Genomic DNA, 18,308 nt, shown 5'->3' with positions numbered 1-18,308 from the left:
TCCTCCCCTGCTCCCAGCTGCACAAACACATGGCTTCCTTCAGTTTTAGGATCGATTTGCTCTTCCCATTAACGTTCTTGGACTCATTTTTGTGTTTTCCCCTTCTCCCCAGCACTCTGAGGCAGCACCTAGCATGTACACACTTTTGCTGTGCCGTCCTGAGGCAGGTCCCCTCTCCTTCCTCTAAGGCTGCTCGCAGGAGCCACCCCCACCCCCTGCAGCCCAGGTCCCCCCTTTGCCCAGTGACCCTGATAACCCCGGTAACCTTGGCTTCCCAAGCCAAGCAGCCTCCGATTTTTGGAGGCATCGAGGTCAAAGAGACCCTGGGAAGGTCCCTGGAGCTCGCCAAGCAGCACAGTGCCAGGGCGGCGAAGCCAAGGGCTTCCAGGCAGTGAAAATTTTGTGGTGGCTGGGGCCAGAGCATGGGGCAGAACAACCCCTGTGCCACAACCTGTGTTCGTACTTCTGAAGGCAGCGATGGGGGTACTCAGAACAGGGCAGAGGAGGAAGCTGAGCGATCTGATCTGATCGGATATGCTGAGGGCGGGAGATTGATGCCCAGAGGTTCCTTCAACCTAAATTACTTTACGATTCCCCGATACGCTGTTTCTGGGCTTGTATTTGTTTTATTTGATAAAGGTACATCATCCATCCATGTATTAAAAAAATAATCTTTCTGATGAAGCCCCAGTCCCTTCTCCCAGGCCTCCCTCCTGGCTGAGCGTTCACTCCTCTGTCCACTCTCTTTGCACATTGCCTCGAGCTCAGCTCTGCAGCCCTGCAGGCCAGTAGCAGGGTTTATTTTGTTTTGTTTTGCTTTGCTTTGTTTGTAAGGGATCCACTGCTTAACCCCCGGTTCCCATGAGGCGGCGGCGCAGAAAATCCTGGCAGGGAGGCGCTGATCGCTGCGCACCAAACCAGAAAAGGCAGAGCAGACCTGGTACCCGGACTAAGTGCCACGGCAATCTGCTGCCTCTCAGCTGTGCTTTAGCAACGGTGGGGAAGGCAGCGCTCTGCCTGCTTCCTACAGTCGTCCCGGGCGCGTCACAGCCACGGCCGGGAGCGTGGCCTGCTTTGTATCAAGAAGCACTGCAGTGGCTGGTTTGAGGTTAGCGCTGGCAGCCTGCCTTGGCGTGGCTGGCAGGGGAAACGAGGGTCTGGATCTTGTGTTGCTCCTAACCCAGCCACAGCCCATCTCCAGCCTCGTCCATCTCCAGTTCCACCTGCAGGGGCGTGTGAGAAGGAGCAGCCCAGGCCCTGAGGACCCCGGAGGGGAGCAGGCTGTGCTCCTCCCCGTCAGCAAACAGCGAAGCAGAAGTGCGCGCTGGGGAAGCTTTGTGGTTTGCGTCCAGGCCAGAAAGGACGGCTCGGTAAGTGGGGGGAAAAGACCCCATGGATCATCAGGAGGAAGGTACGGAACACGTTTGTAACGCCAAGGCTGACAGCAAGAGGAAGGGGGCATCCATCACACGGCAGGAAAAGAGCAGGAGGAGACTCCAGGTGATCTCCAGAGTCTCTTTGAACTGGCTCACAGAACCACAAGGCCGCGGAGCGAGAGCGTTTGCTCGCTCCTCAGGGACACGGCACCTGAAACGACAGCCTCCAGAAACCGCCGGGAGACCCTGTCCCATCCCGGGGCAGAGAGCCCTGAGCAGACGCAACCATCCCAAAGGCCCCAGAAGAAACACCCCAACACCAGCAGGAACAGGGCAAAGCCACTGCCAGTAGTCACAGGGAGGAGTTGCAAAGGGCCTGCCAGAAGACGTCTGTGAGACGGCCGTGTCCTCCTCCTCCGAGCGCTCACGTCGGAGCGGTACCGGCGCTGCTCCCTCGTGGGGCTGGCCCCACGTGGCCCTGCCTCGATTCCCGCGGGCGCTGGCTGTGCCGGCCTGGCGGAGATGGCTCGGACACGTCGCGCCGTGCCCAGCGCCGTGGGGTTTCGTCGATGCGCTCGCTGCCCCAGTTTGCACCAGAAGAGCTGCCCGGGGCGCAGTCCGAGGGGGTCTGCCAGCACGACGACCTGCCGGGGCCTGGCTCAGAGTCCTCGCAGCTCACAGCTCCGTCGTCTTCCTGGGCTCGATCAGGACGGTGTTCAGCATGCCCACCTGGCACTCCTGGTCTTGGAGCTTCCTGGCAGCCTGCGAAGGGCTTTGGCACCAGTTCGACCTCTGACGGCCCCTCTGCCAGTTCCTCAGGATGAGCAGGACGGTGATGAGGACCAGCACCGCCGTCAGCACCCCGAACACCAGCACCGTCACCAGCTGGGCTTCACTCAGCCCGGAGTCCCTCTGGGTCACCACCTCCTTCACAGAGATTTTCAACAACCCGCCCCCCGGCACTTTCTCGCTGTGGTTGGCCACGCGCCGCCCCGTGACCGCAGTCCTGACGGGCTCCGGCTGCGTCACCCCGGGGGGCGTCTCGCTGGTGGTGCTCCGCATCGCCCCGCCGCTCTCCTGGTTCGCAGGGTGGTAGGGGGCAGCCCAGGTGGGCTCGGGGACGGAGATCTCGCAGGTTTTGCCGGTGAAACGGTCAGGACACAAGCAGTCATAGTCGTTGATGCGGTCGTAGCACTTTGCCCCGTTCTTGCAGGGCTGGCTGGCGCAGTCGTTGATGTTGATGGTGCAGAAACGCCCCTCGAAGCCCACCTGGCACTGGCAGGAGAAGCGGTTGATGCCGTCGTGGCAGGTGGCACCGTTGGCACAGGGGCGCATCAGGCAGTCGTCCACGTCGTGCTCGCAGAGAGCCCCCACGAAGCCGGCGAGGCACCGGCAGGTGAAGTTGCTGGCAAAGCCGTTTTCGTCTTGACACTGCCCCCCGTTCTTGCACGGAGACCTGTGTGGGGAGAGCAAGGACAGGTCACGGCCCTGGCAAGAGAGCTGTTCCCCCTGCCCTCAGGAGGGAAATGCTGATGCTGCTGCTGCTGCTGCTGATGGAGCCAGCACGGTGCTGGCCATTCCCAAAGAGAGGACAGGGGATGGGAGTTTGCTCAAACCACAGCCCCAGCGGGACCACAGTGTGCCAAGCTAAGCCAAAGCTAACGATGGTTTTGGCTTAACTCCATTAGCACATGGAAATCCACGGATAATGAGCCAAGCCGGGCTGCCGCTCGGCAGTGCGTGACCCACAGCTAATGCTGTCTGTAATCTCGCCGCCCCAGCTGCTGTGTCTCACCCTGCCTTCTCGCACGGCCCTGCCTTCATCTCACAGTCCTTCCCGTGGAAGCCCTCTGGACACAGGCAGGAGTAGTCCCCGTCTCGGTCGTAGACGCACTGAGCCCCGTTCTGGCACGGGGACTGGTGTTCGCAGATGTGTATGTCTGAGGGGAAAGGAAAAGGTGGAATGAGCGAGAAATGGGGTCAGCGCGGCCAAGTTCAGCTCCCACACCCTGTCAGGCCCAGCGGGATGGGGACTGGCCGCAGTTTCTCCCTCCTCCCTTCCAACAGGCACCGGCAGCAACAGAAGTGCAGCCTGCAAAGCACCCAGCTTGGGGTGCAGAGAAAGCAAGAAGACTCCTCGTCGCCCTGCAAACTGCACCGTGGGTGTCAGCTGGCTGGCGGGCACAGACCCGCAGCAGTGGCACAGAGGCCATGGGGCCGGATGAAGGGACTTGTCCGCAGCAGGAAGCCCAGGGGAAGCTGGAGGTGCTGCCCAAGCCCAGCCGTGGCGTGGGAAAGGCAGGGAGTTCATCCGCTGCGTTTCCGGAGGCTGGCCCGCGTCATGCAGCTCTCACCGTGCTGACAGGGACAGCCAGGGGACGTCGGGACATCCCATCTCCTGGGCAGCCCAGGCCAGCATCGTCTGGGTGGCTGCTAGCTGTGCCGTCCCTCCCGTCCGTGCAGGGTGTGCTGGGCTTCAACCGCAGCCCTTCAGCCAACGCGCAGCACAGGGGATGAGCTCGGGTGAAGCCCCTCTGTCCCCTGCGGTGCCACCTACCAGTGTCGCATCCAGCCCGGGACTCACCTTTGTCGCAGAACTTGCCGGCCCAGCCGCTGTGACAGATGCACTGCCAGGGCTGGTGGCAGGTCCCGTGCAGGCACCCCGGCATGCGCACGCACTCCTCGCAGTACTCGCCCTCCCAGCCTGGATCGCACCTGGGGGACAGGGCAGGGCAGCGTCACGACACGCAGGCTATCGGCACCTCGTCTTCATGGAGACGCAGGATGGCAGGGCAGGGGGCAGCAGCACAGCTCAGCAGCCCGGCTCGGGGTGCCAGCATCCTGCTGCTCTCCTCCAGGCAGCTGCTCTGCTATGAAACCCCTGTGCATCCCCCTTCACACGGCCAAAGGGGTAGAGAAAAGACCCGTCCGTAACACCAAAACCCGTAGGGAATGGGACAAGAGGTCCCCAAGAACCCCATGCTTCGCTGCATCCCTTTGCATTATAATTTCCATCATTTTTCATCTGAAGTGGGCAGTAACCCAGGTGCAAGACACGTGGCTGGTGTGTGGAATACACTGACCAACGGGCTTATGGGGGCAGCGTGATGGGACAACCAAGCCCTGCAGGACACAACAAGCCCTCTGGCCCCAGATGGGCAGTGAGGTGGCCGTGGCTGTCAGCAAAGCAAAGCTGTGGTGCCCCAGTGGCTTTCCCTCACCCTGCCAGCTCCAAGGGGGAAAGCAAGCAGTGAGATAAGAAAAAGAGGGCATCTCTTTGGAAGCAGTGCTGAGTGGAGGTGGTACCAGACACTAAAAAAGCTATAAGCAGAACAGCACAAAGTTAAACCTAAGGAAAACAATGCAGTCTCTACAGTAAGCAAAGGGATTAATTTTCATGGCTGGGCTCGTTTTAGTGAGATGCGTGGTGACTGCAGCTTCAGCAGGCCAGCCTGAGGCTGCTTGTTCCCCACTGAGACTGGCTACTGGCGCTATGGGTTGTTTTGAAGAGCTCAGGAACATGGTAACAAAATAAAATATTAATCAGAGGATTTTTGACAGGAATGGAGGTGGTACCCTGCACCTGATAGAGTCTGGGCAAATGCACTCCCACTTGGAGAACCGTGAGCTGAGAGAGGGCTGCAAGCATCCCTGCCCTCGGGTACCATAGGCTGCAATGAGCAGGAGGCTCGAGCTCCTCTGCTTTCCTAGAAAGAGAGTGGTCAGCCGAAGAACTGCAAGGGCAGAAGCTTCCCTGAGCAGGGGGGTGATCTCAGTGGGGCATTACCAAGGTGGAGGCATCGAGGGAGGGGGAGCAGCCGGGGCGGGGGCCCAGGGACGTACCTGCACTTCCCATCCTGGTCGCAGCAGCCGTGGGCCAGGTTGCAGCGCTCGCTGCAGTCATCACCTGCAAGGCAGGGGACAGGGGACAGAGGTTAAGTTCTGCTAGTGCCGGTATCCAGTTCTGCTTATTTATTTAAAGGCTGCTGTAAAGAAGCTGTAACTGAGCCGTGGCCTCGCCGTGCCGTGTCTCACCCGCTACTCAGCACTGGCCTGCTCCCTCCTGCCCCGTGTCCGCTTTCATCTCCACCTTCCCCTCTCCCCTGTCACCTGCTCAGAGGTTTCTGCAGGAGCCCAGGTTCAGGAGATGGCCGCCCTCCCCTGACCGAGCCTCTCCGTACACGAGGCAAGAGCCTCTCAAACCAAGCCAGCAGCGTCCAGGGACGGCTCAGCCCAGGCCTGGGCATCGCCGTCCCTCCCTCCTGGCAGATGGCTTTGGGAACTCAGCACTTATCCAGACCTGGGGGAGGGCAGAATAATCTTCAGGGGGGGATTTTGCCTCACGGGATCCAGGATGAAGCCACTCGGGTTCGGGATCTTCTCTCCCCCTCACCCTGCCTCTCCAAACGGGCCCATCAGTGCCCGTGAGAGGTGGAGCGGCGGAGCCTCACCGCCAGCCTGCTCAGCCACTGCCACCCCCACGGGCAGAGAGCGGGGGCCCTGCAGTGGCCACCAGTCACCCCCCAGGAGCTGGATGACCGAGCAGCATTTTCTGGTCTTCCAGGTCATTTTCTGGTCTCCCAGGTCTAGTTTGCATGGTGAACTGAGGCGACTTCAGCCATGCCAAGGACAGGTTTGGAAAGACGGACAGAAGAGAGACGGACCCAGAGACTCACCTTGGGCGAGCTGGTGATGCGCCAAGAGGATCCAAAGCAAGGACATGAGCTGGAGACAGAAGCTCCTGAGCATGGTCAGCGTGGCCCCACCGAGATGAACACCTACAGAGGTCAGAAGAGCAAGCTCAGGGAAGTCCCCTGGCTCACGCCGCAGCCTCGCTTCACGCATCCCTTCCTCTCCACTACCTGGGAGTTTTGAGCTGAAACATCCAGTTTTGTATGGACTTGTCACCGCACTCCTCTCTGTCCTTCCAGGCTCCTTCCTCTAAGGCAACGGTGGAGCGCTAAGAACCAAAAAGCCTTTTAACATGCGTGTGTGGGAGAACAGAAGGCATACACCCAGCGCTGAGCGCACAGCCGCTGAGGCTGCTGCACCGCTCTTCTCAGGGGAGCAGAAGCCTCCAGCACCCCCGCGCAGCTGCGGGGACCTTCACCTCCCCTCTCTGGATCAGGGGGACGTGGGCATCTTGTTAGGCAAGGTCCCTGCTCTGCACCCATCCTCCCGTGCGCGTTCAAAGGGATAGATGGGCCGAGTCTTTCTACGGAGCCTGGGCTGCTTTTCAAAGACTTGCTGCCTGCTTGCTGGGCTGCAGCGAGAAAAACCCGATAAGCCGACGGCTAAGATGCGAAGCTCCTTCTGTCTCAATTAGACGCAGGGGGCCCCGGGTAAATCTAGTCGACGAGAGGGCAGCAAATAGCACCGGGGCTGGAGCCCCGAGCAGCGGAGGCGAGCACGCACCCTCGCTGGGCGCAGTCCTTTCCCTCGGCCGTCCTGCAGAGAGCCCCGTGAGCACAGCGCTCCCGCACCCGTTTATTTCCCGGCCGCCTCCTGCCCTCCAAGTAGCGTTAAATACTTTCCAAAAACGCTTCACTCCCTCCCAGCCTTCTGGGGTTGTTAAGGGCAGGAAATTCTAGGGTGATATCATAAGGATATTACTATAATGAGATGGGAGGGGTTAAAGCGTTCTGCGAGGAGCGCGGTGCAGGTACAGAGCAGGCTCCATCCAGCTGCGTGGGTGTGATGGGCAGGGGCCATGCCACTCTGAGCCTTACTCCGAAGCGAGGGGAGGTTGTGTCGGGTCGATTGCTACACGAGAGACTACTCGGATTCGGAGAGATGTCCCCCCCCATGCCCGCGCATACACATCCATCGCAGGAAGAGGTGTCGGGGTCCCCGCTAGCGGCTTGACCCGCCTGGACCAGACAAAACAGCCCGCCGAACCTGAAGCAGCGATGTTGCTCAAAGCATCTCGCCAGCAGACAAACCACCACCCACAAAGGACGCGGCATTTTCAGGGGGGCTGGGGGATTTAATCGTCACTGCCCCAGCCAAATCCCAGCAGGGATCGCCGCATCCCCCCTCCGCACGCTCCCCTTGCCCCAGGACCGTCCTTCGCTCCCTGCCCCAAAATGCCGGGCAGCGGCGAACAGCTGCTGCATTTCAGGGGAGGGCGAAGGAACGCCTAGGAAACTTATAAAATAATTTAGGGCTGATGGCCGAGCAGTTGGGAGCCCATTCCCTCAGGGCTGGTGGGAGCTCAGCCTCGGCCACACGTCATCGCTAAGGTCCCTTCCCCGCGGCTCCCCATCGCCGCACCCCGGCCTCCGGGCGATGCTGCCCCACGGGCAGGGTGCTGGGGGCACCCTGGGGGGCAGCCGGGAGCCCCACGGGGGTGTGAGCGGGCCCGGCCTCGGGGCGCAGGGATGCTCCCCATTCCTCCCTTACGGCTGGGGGCTGCGGGCTATTAGTGTCCCCCCCCCGGGGGCTATTGCAGACACCCCTCGGGGGTCACCAGGGACCTCCGTGTGGCTGTGGGGGGCACAGGGACAACGCCAGGACGGGGGCTCTTCGTTCGCTCCCCCAAACCGCGGCTACCGGGGGCGCGGGAGGATGCACCGGGGGATGCCGCACCGCCACGGCTCTCCCCTCCTGCCCCCCCCCAGCAGCTTCGGGACCCCCCAGACCCCCCCGCACCCTCCGGGCGGGGGGTGCCCGCTCCCCCCGCTCCCCCCGGAGCCGCCTAGGGGGGCACATTTTTGGGGTAGAGGGGAGAGGGGGGTGGGGGGGGAGCTCTCACCGCCCGGGCCCCGCCGTTCCCGGGGCGGTACCGGGGGGTCGAGGCGCTGCCGGTGCCCCCCTCCCCGGGCTGCTCACCTCGGCTCGGCGGCGGCTATCGCGGGGCGCGGCGGCGGCGGCGGGGGGCGGCCATGCCCGGCTCGGCGGCGGCGGCGGCGGGGCTGGGGAGGCGCGGGGCTGCGGAGGGAGCTGCCGCGTGTGCCGCTCCGCCCGCCGCCGCCGCCGCCGCCGTGCGCCCCGGCCGCCTGCCAGCGGCTGCGTGTGCCTGCACATCCCCGCTCCCTCCCCGGGACAGCCCGCCTCCCGCAGCCCCAAACCGCAGGCGGCCCCCCCACACCCCCCCGCCCCGGCCCGCTCACCCCTGCCCTGCTGCTGCCGCCGCCGGGGGCGGCCACACGCGGGACGCCCACCACACGCACCACACGCACCCCACACACCCCACACGCACCCCACGAACCCCCCACGCCTCACAAACCCCACACACCCCACACGCGGGACGCCCACCACACGCGCCCCACACGCACCCCACACACCCCACACGCCCCCCACACACCCCACACACCCCACACACCCCACACGCACCCCACACGCGCCCCACGAACCCCCCACGCCTCACAAACCCCCCACGCGCAGCCCCACGGACGCACGGAGGGGTCGCCCCACAGGCCAGGCCTCGGCGCCCAGCCCCTCAGAGGGAGCCGATGACCCAGGAGGAGCGAAGATGTCCCCCCCCCCCCCCCCCCCCCCGAGGCCTTCCCCGCCTGCCCCAAGGCCCTTGGGTGCAGCTCCGTTTCCAGGGCGCGGGGCAGCTCGGGGCAGCCACCCCAACAAACAAGAGCCGTCCCCCCTTCTGCTGCCGCTCGCAAGCCGTGACCACCAATGCCCCAACGCTAAGACAAACCCAGGCAGAGGGCCGCCAAAGCTTTGCGAAGGACAGCTGCCCGTGCTCCTCCTCACCTTGCGTGGCCTTTCTGCCACTCGATAAGACCGCGTTTCTCTGCCACCTTCGGAGGTCCTAGCCGTCCTTTTAACCGGATTCCAGCCAGCCCTTTTCCACCCCACTCCAGCCCCCACAGTTTGCCATTCCCACCAGGAAGCAAGACCGACCCCACGCTCCTGGCACTCACGGGGATGCTGCCAAATCCCACCTCCTCACCACATCGGACAAAGTCCACCGCATCCCTGCTCCCCCCTTGTCCCCCTCCAGTCCCCCTGACCCTTTGAGCCCCAGCAAAGCCCAGCTCGTCACTGGCTCTGGCTGCAGACCCCTGCTTGCTCCATCTTCAGCAGGTCTGGACAACGCCGCCCTACGGAGCACCAACATGGGTGCCTCTTGCCCCGACGGCCTCCTCCCTGCCTCTCTCCTGTCAGCCAGGAGCTCTGTTCCTTGCTTCCTGGTCCTTCCTGCCTCCTCCTGCCTTGCTCACCCCACATAACAGCTCCAGGGACCGGACAGGTTGAATGAGTATGAGGAAAACCTCTGGACACCGTGTGCACGCTTGAGGGAGCACGTTTGCAGAGATGTTGATACCCGTGAGCGTCCGTGTCCGCACGAGGAGCGGTGTGGCAGAGGTGGGATCGGGCCGCCGAGAGCTGTGACAAGAAATGAGAGCAGCCAAGGCTGGGGAGGGCAAATGGAGTGCTGGAGACCTGAGTGCTGGGGCAGGGGAGAGAAACCACGGTGGGGCTTCGGAGGAGGTGAAGTGGGTGCATTTGAGGAAACGGGGTTTGGGGTTTGGTTTGTTCCTGTCGCTGTGAGTATCACGGACAGGGAGGGATGGGCATAGAAAAGGCGGGTGCAGAGGAGGGGGAAGGGACCAGAAGGGCACGCCAAGCACCATGGACCCTAGGCATGCTCCTTCCTCAGCACTGAAGGGCTCCTGTCCCATCCCTGGGCAAACTCGCGAGTCCAAGCCTTGCTCTGGCAGCCCCCGGGCTGCCCAAGATGACTCGAGCTAAGCAGCTCTATTTGCAGACCCAAGATACGGGGGCTGAGGAGGGGATTCCTGCTCTTGGCTTAGACCCGGCTCTGCTACGCTCTGATCCCTGCCATGCCATCCCTAGGGGCGTCTCACATGGAACAGCTGCTGGGTCAGAATTAGGAAGGATTTTTTCCTAGCCATAAGAGTCCCTCCAGTGCTTTTCCCTCCGGTGAAGGAAACCCCACAAAGCAGGGACCCGGAGTGGGACTGGGAATGCCCCATCACCACGGTGCCTCTGTGCCTCTCCCCTCGGCACGTGCCAGCCGCAGCCTCCCTCCCGTGATGTCCTCCCGAGGCAGCACCACCGCTCCCAGCGAGACGGAAGAATTACCTGTCAGCGCCAGCTGGAAGCGCTTGCCTTTCCTCCAGCGTTTGCAACCTGTGCCTTGGAGGCAGCTGGACATCAGGGGCGAGGATGCTGGGCTGCGGGAGCAGGTGATGTTGCCTCTTCTCCTCCACCGAGGAGCCTTCCCCGGAGCAGGGAGAGAACGAAACTCTTCCCTGTGCAGACGCCTACGGAAACTCACCCCTTCCTGCCCACTCCAGTCCCTCGAGGGAGGCAGAGGAGCAGCAAAACCAGCTGGAGAACGGCCGCGGACACCTCCGAGCTGCCAGCTCACATCATCATCCTCTCCCACAGCTCGGGGTCACCCTCTCCGCCGTACGCCCGCCCGCCGCACGGCACCAGCGGTTAAAACAAATGTTCTCCCCCATACCACCCCCCTTGCTTTTCCCATCCCACCCCAGCCCACAACAAACATCAGCAGCTCGCTGGCCCCGCAGCCATGTAACCCAACCCCGGCCATTGTTCCCCCTTCCCCAAGGTCTATATTTGACTCTGCGGCAGCACCGTGGCTGCGGGGATGTGTGTGTGTGTGTGTGTGTGTGCATGTGCGTGCTCACCGCACGCGCACGCTCCGATATTTGTTCAGAGCCTCATTCCCCAGATGCCCGGGATTGCTTAGAAATAGCTTCCATGGGCAGTAGGTGTTTGTGCCTGCAGCGGGGACGCGGAGGGGGCGGGCGAGAGAGGGGCAGGGAGAGGGTGAAGGTCGAGGGTGGAGAAGCTCCCGGCTCATCCCTGGCAATTTTTGGCCGTTTCAGTGATCTGTCATCCGGCAGCAGATCCGGGGAGTGATGGAGAAGAGGCCTACCCGTGGTCTTGGTGAAGCCATCCTGTCCCACCCTGCCCAGGTTTTCCCTCTTTGGCTCCAAAAGCCCTTCAGACCTTCCTAGGTCTTCTGGCCGAGACCATCAGAGGCGGCAGCGGGAAGGGAAGTATCCGATTCCCTCGGCCCTGGTGGCTCTGCAAGGGGTGCCTGGGCCCATGGGAACTGCCCTGGGATTCACCCTCCTCTGTTTCAGCGCTGCAGTGAGGGTAACCACCCCGGGACGTATTTTGTGTTTCCCCAAAGCCTCCAGGAATGTCGCCCAAGCCCAGTGTCACATTCCCCGTGACCCTGAAGTCCCTGGGAACACTGCTGAGGCTCAGCATGTCTTTATTTTTTTTTTTATTTGCATCCTTTGTGGCCTGCCAGGACACTTGGCAGAATCAGAAATCAGTACAATCAAAATGAATGACGGGAAGGACCCCCTTTGTCCTAAACACTGATCATCCGAGGAACTCATTGCCACCAGATAGAAAGAAAAAGCAGTCAGTAGACTTTCCAAAATGACAGGGCATTTCTAGAGACAATGAAACTAAAGAGTAATGAGCCCCAAAGAGCTATAAACCCTCCCGCTAGGCTATGGGGTAGGGAGCAGCTTTCCACCAGGGCAGCTCCTTCAGCAATTTTGCAGAGATTGCACCTTCCCCTGAACCAGGAGGACTTGGCCTTGGGAGAAGAAGGATGCTGGGGACATGAGGAGGCACCCAGCCGACATTTCCCATCACCACAGCCAAGGGGCTTGGACTTGCTCCGGTGGTGCTATTGTCTCCAGAGAGGTGATTCCCAGTGCTCAGAGCCAAGCGCCAGCCTCCCCCCGAGCCTCTCGCTGCTTCTTCTCAGCTCTGAGCCACCTGCGGGGAGTCCTTCACCACCAGGGCTGCTCCCCGAGAGGGATCTGTGTCCTGCACGGGTGCAGTTGCTCCGTTTAGGGCTAGCTACGGTCTGGCTGTCTCCAGTAAGCCAGATCTCCACATCCAGGACAGCGTGTGCCAACTGTCGTGGACCTGAGCTCGGTACCCGCCGGCCTCCAAACCTGCTGTCAGGGGTTGGAAAGGTAAGCTCAAGCCACGTGTTATTGTGAGATACGGATTTCTTGAGTACAACCTGTGTACTTCTATCCAAGACAGGACAGAGCCACAAGGAAAGAGAAAAAAAAAATTGACTAATTAACTTCAAACAGACTTGAAGGGGAAGGGAAGGAGATAGGTATATGGCTGGAGAAAAGCCCTCACCGCTCACAAAACTGAGTCATCCCCCTTCAAAAAACCCCCATGACTTTGTTGTTGTGCAGGATCTTGTTTTGCCCTGTGATTTTTGGCTTCCCTCTGCGCGTGTGTGTGACAGTCACTTGCACGAGAGCGCTCGGCCCTCGGGACTCGCGCTCCTTCTCCCACCCGACCTCCCGCTGCCAGGGGAGGTCGGGGAGGACCGGGGCAGGGAGGAGAGGCTGGCAGAGGACATCTGCCAGGCCTTCCCCTGGCTGGCACGCACCACTGGGTGCCTCGAAGCCCACCTCCAGCCGTGCCCTTCTCCCTTCCTCTTTCCAGCTGGCAGCTCTAGCAGTAAAACCTCCCTAATCTCACCGGGAGCACGCACGCGAACGTTTAATGGGAGCCTATTGAAGCAAATGTTTTGAGCTTCCTCAGTGCTCGTCTCGGAGCTTGCTCCTGGGTATTTACAGAGGTTGGCGCATCTCCGTCTTTGCAGCGAAACCTGGCAGGAGAGTCTGAAGCAGTGAATTTCAAGGTCATTGCACGAAGCTCCGGGCCCGCGCTTAAAAAGGCTTGAACCCTGGGTGCAAGGGAGGGGAGTCCATAATTACCAGCCCCGGGGGATGTGGACGATGGTTGGAGGGGGAGGCTAATTGCAGACTGACTGTCTCCTTGGCCTTCAACGTCTCTCTCGTGGAGCAGGGAAGCGGTGTGCTCAGCCAAGCACCAAGCGTGTCCTAGGGAAAGGTAATTCCTCCCCGGCCTGCCTGGACCCGTCCCCATAAACAAGGAGAGCTGCGCGGGGAAGGCAGCGCTGCACATTTCACAAAGAGAGGTCTCTCTGAGCTGCAGAAGCGAGCCAGGCGTGCAGAAAGCCTCCTTGAGAGACAGCACGCAGCCACGTGCCTCCTCCCGAAACAGCCCGCGAGTCCCCGACCTGCCCTCAGAGGCCGGCGAGGGCTGGGGGATCGGCGCCTTCCCCCCGGCTTGTGCACCCCACTTTGTGCCACCCCTGGCACCCTGTCATGTCCGTGCCCTTCGTGTGCGGGCGAGGGATCTGCCCCACGCCCCGGCGAAGCCCCGGCTCTGGGCCGCAGCCCTCCGCCGCCTCCGCGCGCAGGCTCCGCTGAGACATCCCCCCCCTTCCCCTCCGCATACTTTTAACTCTGTTCATTTCAAACGCTTTATTAGCATGACAAGCTAAACAAGTTTTGACAGAGGGGAACGGATTCAGAGCCCCTAGAGTCTCTGTCTGAGGCCGACACCAGCCTTTGCTTCCAGGTAGGGTTTTGCCGTGCACTCGAGCAGCCCTTGGGCACGGGCACCATTTCTCCCCGCTCCTTCGCCAGGCAAAATCCCTGGCATGGAAGGATGGCTGCTCTTCAAGTCTCCACTGCAGTGTACACCCGTGCTGGCACTGGCACCCCTTGGGGCGAAGGCTTTGCAAACAGCGTTGGTGGGGCGAGGCGAGGCCGCCGCGGGAGGTGGGCGAGGAGGGGAGGAGAAGATGCGCGGTGCTGGGGCAGCTCCTCCTGCAGAGAGCTCACTCCGGGGAGCAACGGTAATTGTGCCGTGGGTCCCGGCTGGGAAACAGCTCTTTTCTGTCAGAATAACTTGCACAAGGTCGCAGCCCTGTAACCAGTCCCTTGCAGAGCCACGAAGCCCCCCGGGGTAAGAGCTGGAGGCACCTGTGCAGTCCTGGTCCCCGGGGAGAGCGGAGAGCAGAGGGGCGAGGGGGCTGCCCCAGCCCAGCCACTGAGGCCAGAAGGAGCCACAGGGCACAGGGCAAGAGGCAGAAGTGAGCCACCGCCACACTTTTTAGTGGCTGGTTAGAAATGGCCAGTAGGGGTCACTGAGATCTATTTATTTTTTTATTTTTGTGCATATGTATTTACAACCACATGAAACATGGCGGCAATCGTAATGGGGAAGGGTCGATGTGCAGGATATCCGCCAGGTGAACAGGTCGGGGAAAAGTGCCATGATGTACATTTGAAATACCACCGTGTGCTGTGCATCCCTCTCTGCTCAAACGCCATGAGGGCACCGTGCAGGAGCCAGGGTCCTGTGCTGGTGCTTTGCCATCATTGTTCTCCGGCTCTGCCTTCGTCCTCCATCCTGTATGCTCAGAGGTGATTTGAGAGAAATTCAAGAGATTCAGAGATTCAGGCCTCGGGGGCAGAATATTGTGTCTGCTTGTCTTTCTGTGCAGTGCCCGGCACAATTACATCCCAGCTGCCATGGGTGCCTTGAGGCAGTCCCGTAAGAAAAACTTCATTTTTGCTTGGGATGGGTCAGCACAGTTCTGTTCTTCAGCCATTGCTGCTGGGGATCCTGACAGCAAAGTGTTTGCCCATGAAAAAACTCCAGGTGTTTTTGGAGAGTGGCACATATGTTAAAATTGAGCCCCAGCCCCTGCTGTTATGTAGTAGGATGGATTGCATTATGCACCCGGGTATTGTTAGCAGCTGGTTTACTGGTGGGCTGTCTTCCTCTGGTAGGTGCATGCTCCAGGCATGCTGGCAGGGTGTGTTTGGCTGTCCAAATCTGCCTCCACAGACATGTTTGGCTGTCCCAGGCTGTCTGCGCTTTGCTGTTCTTATTGTTCCTGAGGTGCTGCTGATTTTGGGTGCTGGGCTCCTCTTGTACTGGCGTATTCCAGAGTGCAAGCTCTGCTCCCTTATGTCTTGGTTTTCTTTATTTAATTTTGTTTTGTTTTGTTTTGGTGGGCTCAGCCTGTCCATGAAACCTCTTCTGCCTCTGAGGGCTTCCCAGCTGAGGTCCAGTGGGGAATCCTCTGCGCAGCCTCCTTGGGCGGCTGGAGTCACAGAAGCAGTGGAGGAGACAAGCATGTCCTGAGAATCCCTTCTTGACTGCAGCATCCAAGCAGAAAGAAATGGGACTTCATGCAGCTCTCAGGCAGGGATCACCAAAGGCTGGTTGACAGACACTGTTGTCTTCCTAGCTTGACCTGGGTCGGTGGGGAACTTGAGAGGACCAAGCCTGCACTGCCTTCTTCTGGTGGGGAGACATTATTTCTGGTGTCTAACTTCTTCAACCAAGACTGTAGGCACTTCAGAGGGATTTGTCCCTCCACGGGGTGGCACCTGCCCGCCAGGGGTTCTTTTTATACAGTTACAGGCATCTATATAAAGTGCTGCCAGTTGGAAAGTATTTTGAAGAGATTCCTCCCTGCTCTTCATTAAGGGTCATAAATTCAGCTGGTATTTGAGAGAATCTAAATGTACTTCCAGGATTGTTTGCTGAGAGCTTTAGCATCCGCCAGAGGCCCCTTAAAATAAAGGGATTATTGGGAGTCAAGTGTTAGATTACCTGGTGCTTGTTAATTGAACTTCAGAGGCTTTAGCGAGCAACTGGCTCTAGCAGGGAGCAGCACTTTGGCATTAATGGTGTTATATAAATGAATATAATGTAACACAACGTCATGCTTCCGCATCATGTCACATCTCTGGGCTCAGGGCAGTGGTAAGTCCAGCTCACAAGCATTCCGGATACAGGAAAAGGCAGGGTGGATGTGTGTGAAGAGAGAGAGAGGGAGAGAGGAATTGGCAATCGAGGACTTATGGATCTGAGGAAGGGGTTTTTTTTAGTGCTTAGAGCAGGTGACTGCTGTTCAGGCATCCCTAGCTCAGTTTCTGCCTCCCTTTGGCTGTGTGACCTTGGGATCTGATTTTGAGAAGAGCTGAGTTTAACGGAAGCGTTAAATGCTCAGACCACCTTCCTGTAGGGCTTATTTCACCTAAACTCATAAATGCTTGAAGATCCTCTTCACAGATCCTCTGTGATTCTATGATCCTACTCTGAGAGCTCACCAAAAGAAACCAAAGGACTCTAATCATTGCTGCCATCAGAGCACACCCACGGAAACCTGAACAGACCACAACTGTGAATGCTCCAAGGCAGCAAGGCCCATTGGAAATGAGAAACCTCATCAGCTATGAAAATTTCATCAGCTGGCGCGGTGGAAGCAAGAATCTGGAAGTGGAGAGCAGATGGGCAGCCTGGATTCTTGGAGCCATTGTCCTTCTGCTTGTTATCTGACTCCGGCACAGGGAGGATTTGGAGAATTTATGGGGGCACACGTATTGAAGGCTTTCTTGAAATATCCCTGGCTGACGTGTGGCATGGTGCAGACGGCACTTGCTGGGTGCAGAGCAGACGTTTTTGCACAGTATTCCCAAGGTCATGGAAGCAGGGTCCTGCCGAGCACCTGTCTGTTATTGTGTAAGAGAAGAGAATGTTTGGGTCCAGTTTGCAGCACTGTGAGCCTTTTTACTACCTGGATGCACACCTGAAGGCCTTGGAAACATTATACATTTGGGAGTATCATCCAAATGCTGTCAGGACTTCTTTCAGCTATGCAAATTTCCTCTGGATTCAGCTCAATTAACAACCATGTGGTTATCAACTGTTTGTGAAAGAAAGAGCAACAGGGAAGGGAGCAGAGGGTGAGCAGGGCTACAGAAGAGGCCTGAGAGGCAGTGGACAGAGAACGTGTGTGAGCTCAGAATGGAATAAATGGGGTGAGTTGGTTTAAAGTTAAAAGGTATTGACTTCTTGAAGTCTCCAGGCGGGAACAATAGAGTGGATGAGTCTGCAGATAAACGCCAAAGTGCATTACCAAAATTGTGTCCAGATTTGAGTATTTCTCATCCTTCTTTTGCTGGTACACACTGTCCTCAGCCCCTCTTCAAGAAGCAGGCATTTGTCCTTGGGATTTTGAGGTGGATTTTTCCATTCGCTACTCTCCCCCTCTCCCTCCTTCCCCACTGGGATCCGGAGGTGGGATTATGCTTCCACGTTGACTTCCCTGTGATATGCCCCAAAGCGTCAGGGTGTTTCTCAGAGGCTGAGGCACACAACAATCAGAGGAAGCTGCGATTCTGGACGCTGGCTCCCAGGAAACTGTCCTGGCTGGCGAAGACCTAAAGAGGGCAGATCACCTGCAGTTACTGCGAGCCCGTTCTGGGCTCCTGAGTGCACCCACAGACTCTTGGCTGCCATGGCCAGCCTGTAATAACTTCTTCTGTAGTCCTCCCCTGCAACCTTCTCCCCACGTGTCACAAGCGCTGAGCTGCCCCTTCTCAAGGCCTGCTCTGATGTGCATAACCTTAGAGGTAACCTGCGAGGGAATCAAGGGCTGCAGCCTGCTGGGGAGAACCAAGAAAGAAATCAGGCAAAGAGCAGGGGCTGGATCCGTCCTCAGCCATGCAAGAGTCATGCCATGAAGGGGAGCTGAAGGAATAGCTGAGTAGCCATCCCATGCCCTTAAATACACACGAAGACACCTCAGCTCTGACAGTTTTCTATCTGAAGGCACACGGCTCCCGGTTTGTCAGACTATTTCTGTGCCACGTCCCTCAGTGTTATTTTTTCGAGCTGGCTCGCCTCATCAGAGAGATTTACGGGCACAGCTGGAACGGGAAGGTCCACACGTAATGCTGTGGCAGGATTGTGCCGGCTCCGCCACACAGACAGCCGCCCGCACCCCCTGACCCACAGCCCCCCATTTCCCCTTCTTCACCCCGCTCCCCCCCAGCCGCCATTTCAGGGACGGCGCCTCCAGCGGGTGGGGGCACCTTCCCCCGCCCCCCCCCCCCCCCCGCGTCCCGCACTTGGGCTCGCCCATGCCGCTCCCTCCCCCCGTCCCCGTCCCCGTTGGTCGCGCCCCGCCCCTGGCCGTGCCGCCCGATGACGCAGCCGCGGCGCGGCGTGGGGATTCCGCCGGCTTACCCGGCGTGCCCCGCGGCAAAATGGCGGCCTGAAGCCGTGAGCCGGGGGGGGCGGTGAGGGAGC

At 59.7% G+C, this 18,308-nt stretch overlaps 1 protein-coding gene across 3 annotated transcripts; it reads right to left on the bottom strand.

The window, feature by feature from the left end:
• Positions 1–606: 606 nt before the first annotated feature.
• On the bottom strand, positions 607–8,859 carry DLK2 (delta like non-canonical Notch ligand 2). 3 transcript variants are annotated; one of them, XM_080588448.1, is made up of 7 exons: positions 8,777–8,859; positions 6,239–6,336; positions 6,053–6,154; positions 5,220–5,283; positions 3,961–4,091; positions 3,172–3,316; positions 607–2,832 (listed from the first exon to the last, which is right to left on the bottom strand). In XM_080588448.1, exons 3-7 carry the CDS (start codon positions 6,123–6,125, stop codon positions 2,052–2,054), a joined length of 1,194 nt encoding a protein of 397 aa, XP_080444574.1. In that variant the 5' UTR covers positions 6,126–6,154; positions 6,239–6,336; positions 8,777–8,859; the 3' UTR covers positions 607–2,051. The 3 variants fall into 3 exon arrangements, with proteins under 3 accessions (XP_080444574.1, XP_080444573.1, XP_080444575.1); XM_080588447.1 differs by lacking the exon at positions 8,777–8,859 and adding an exon at positions 8,208–8,348; XM_080588449.1 differs by lacking the exons at positions 6,239–6,336; positions 8,777–8,859 and adding an exon at positions 8,208–8,348.
• Positions 8,860–18,308: the final 9,449 nt, after the last annotated feature.

Source organism: Anser brachyrhynchus (genome assembly GCF_964034855.1).
Source record: "Anser brachyrhynchus genome assembly, chromosome: 3".
Taxonomy (NCBI): Eukaryota; Metazoa; Chordata; class Aves; order Anseriformes; family Anatidae; genus Anser; species Anser brachyrhynchus.
Note: the sequence above shows the minus strand (reverse complement) of the source record. Positions and strands in the feature narration are given on the sequence as shown.

Bases quoted from the DNA above. Each gene is read 5' to 3' on its own strand.
- DLK2 (XM_080588448.1), bottom strand. From the start codon at position 6,125: ATGCTCAGGAGCTTCTGTCTCCAGCTCATGTCCTTGCTTTGGATCCTC. The intron at 3,317-3,960 runs GTGAGTCCCGGG...CTTTCCCCTCAG, and splicing joins CGGCAAGTTCTGCGACAAAG to ACATACACATCTGCGAACAC. The intron at 2,833-3,171 runs GTGAGACACAGC...CTCCCCACACAG, and splicing joins GGGCCGTGCGAGAAGGCAGG to GTCTCCGTGCAAGAACGGGG.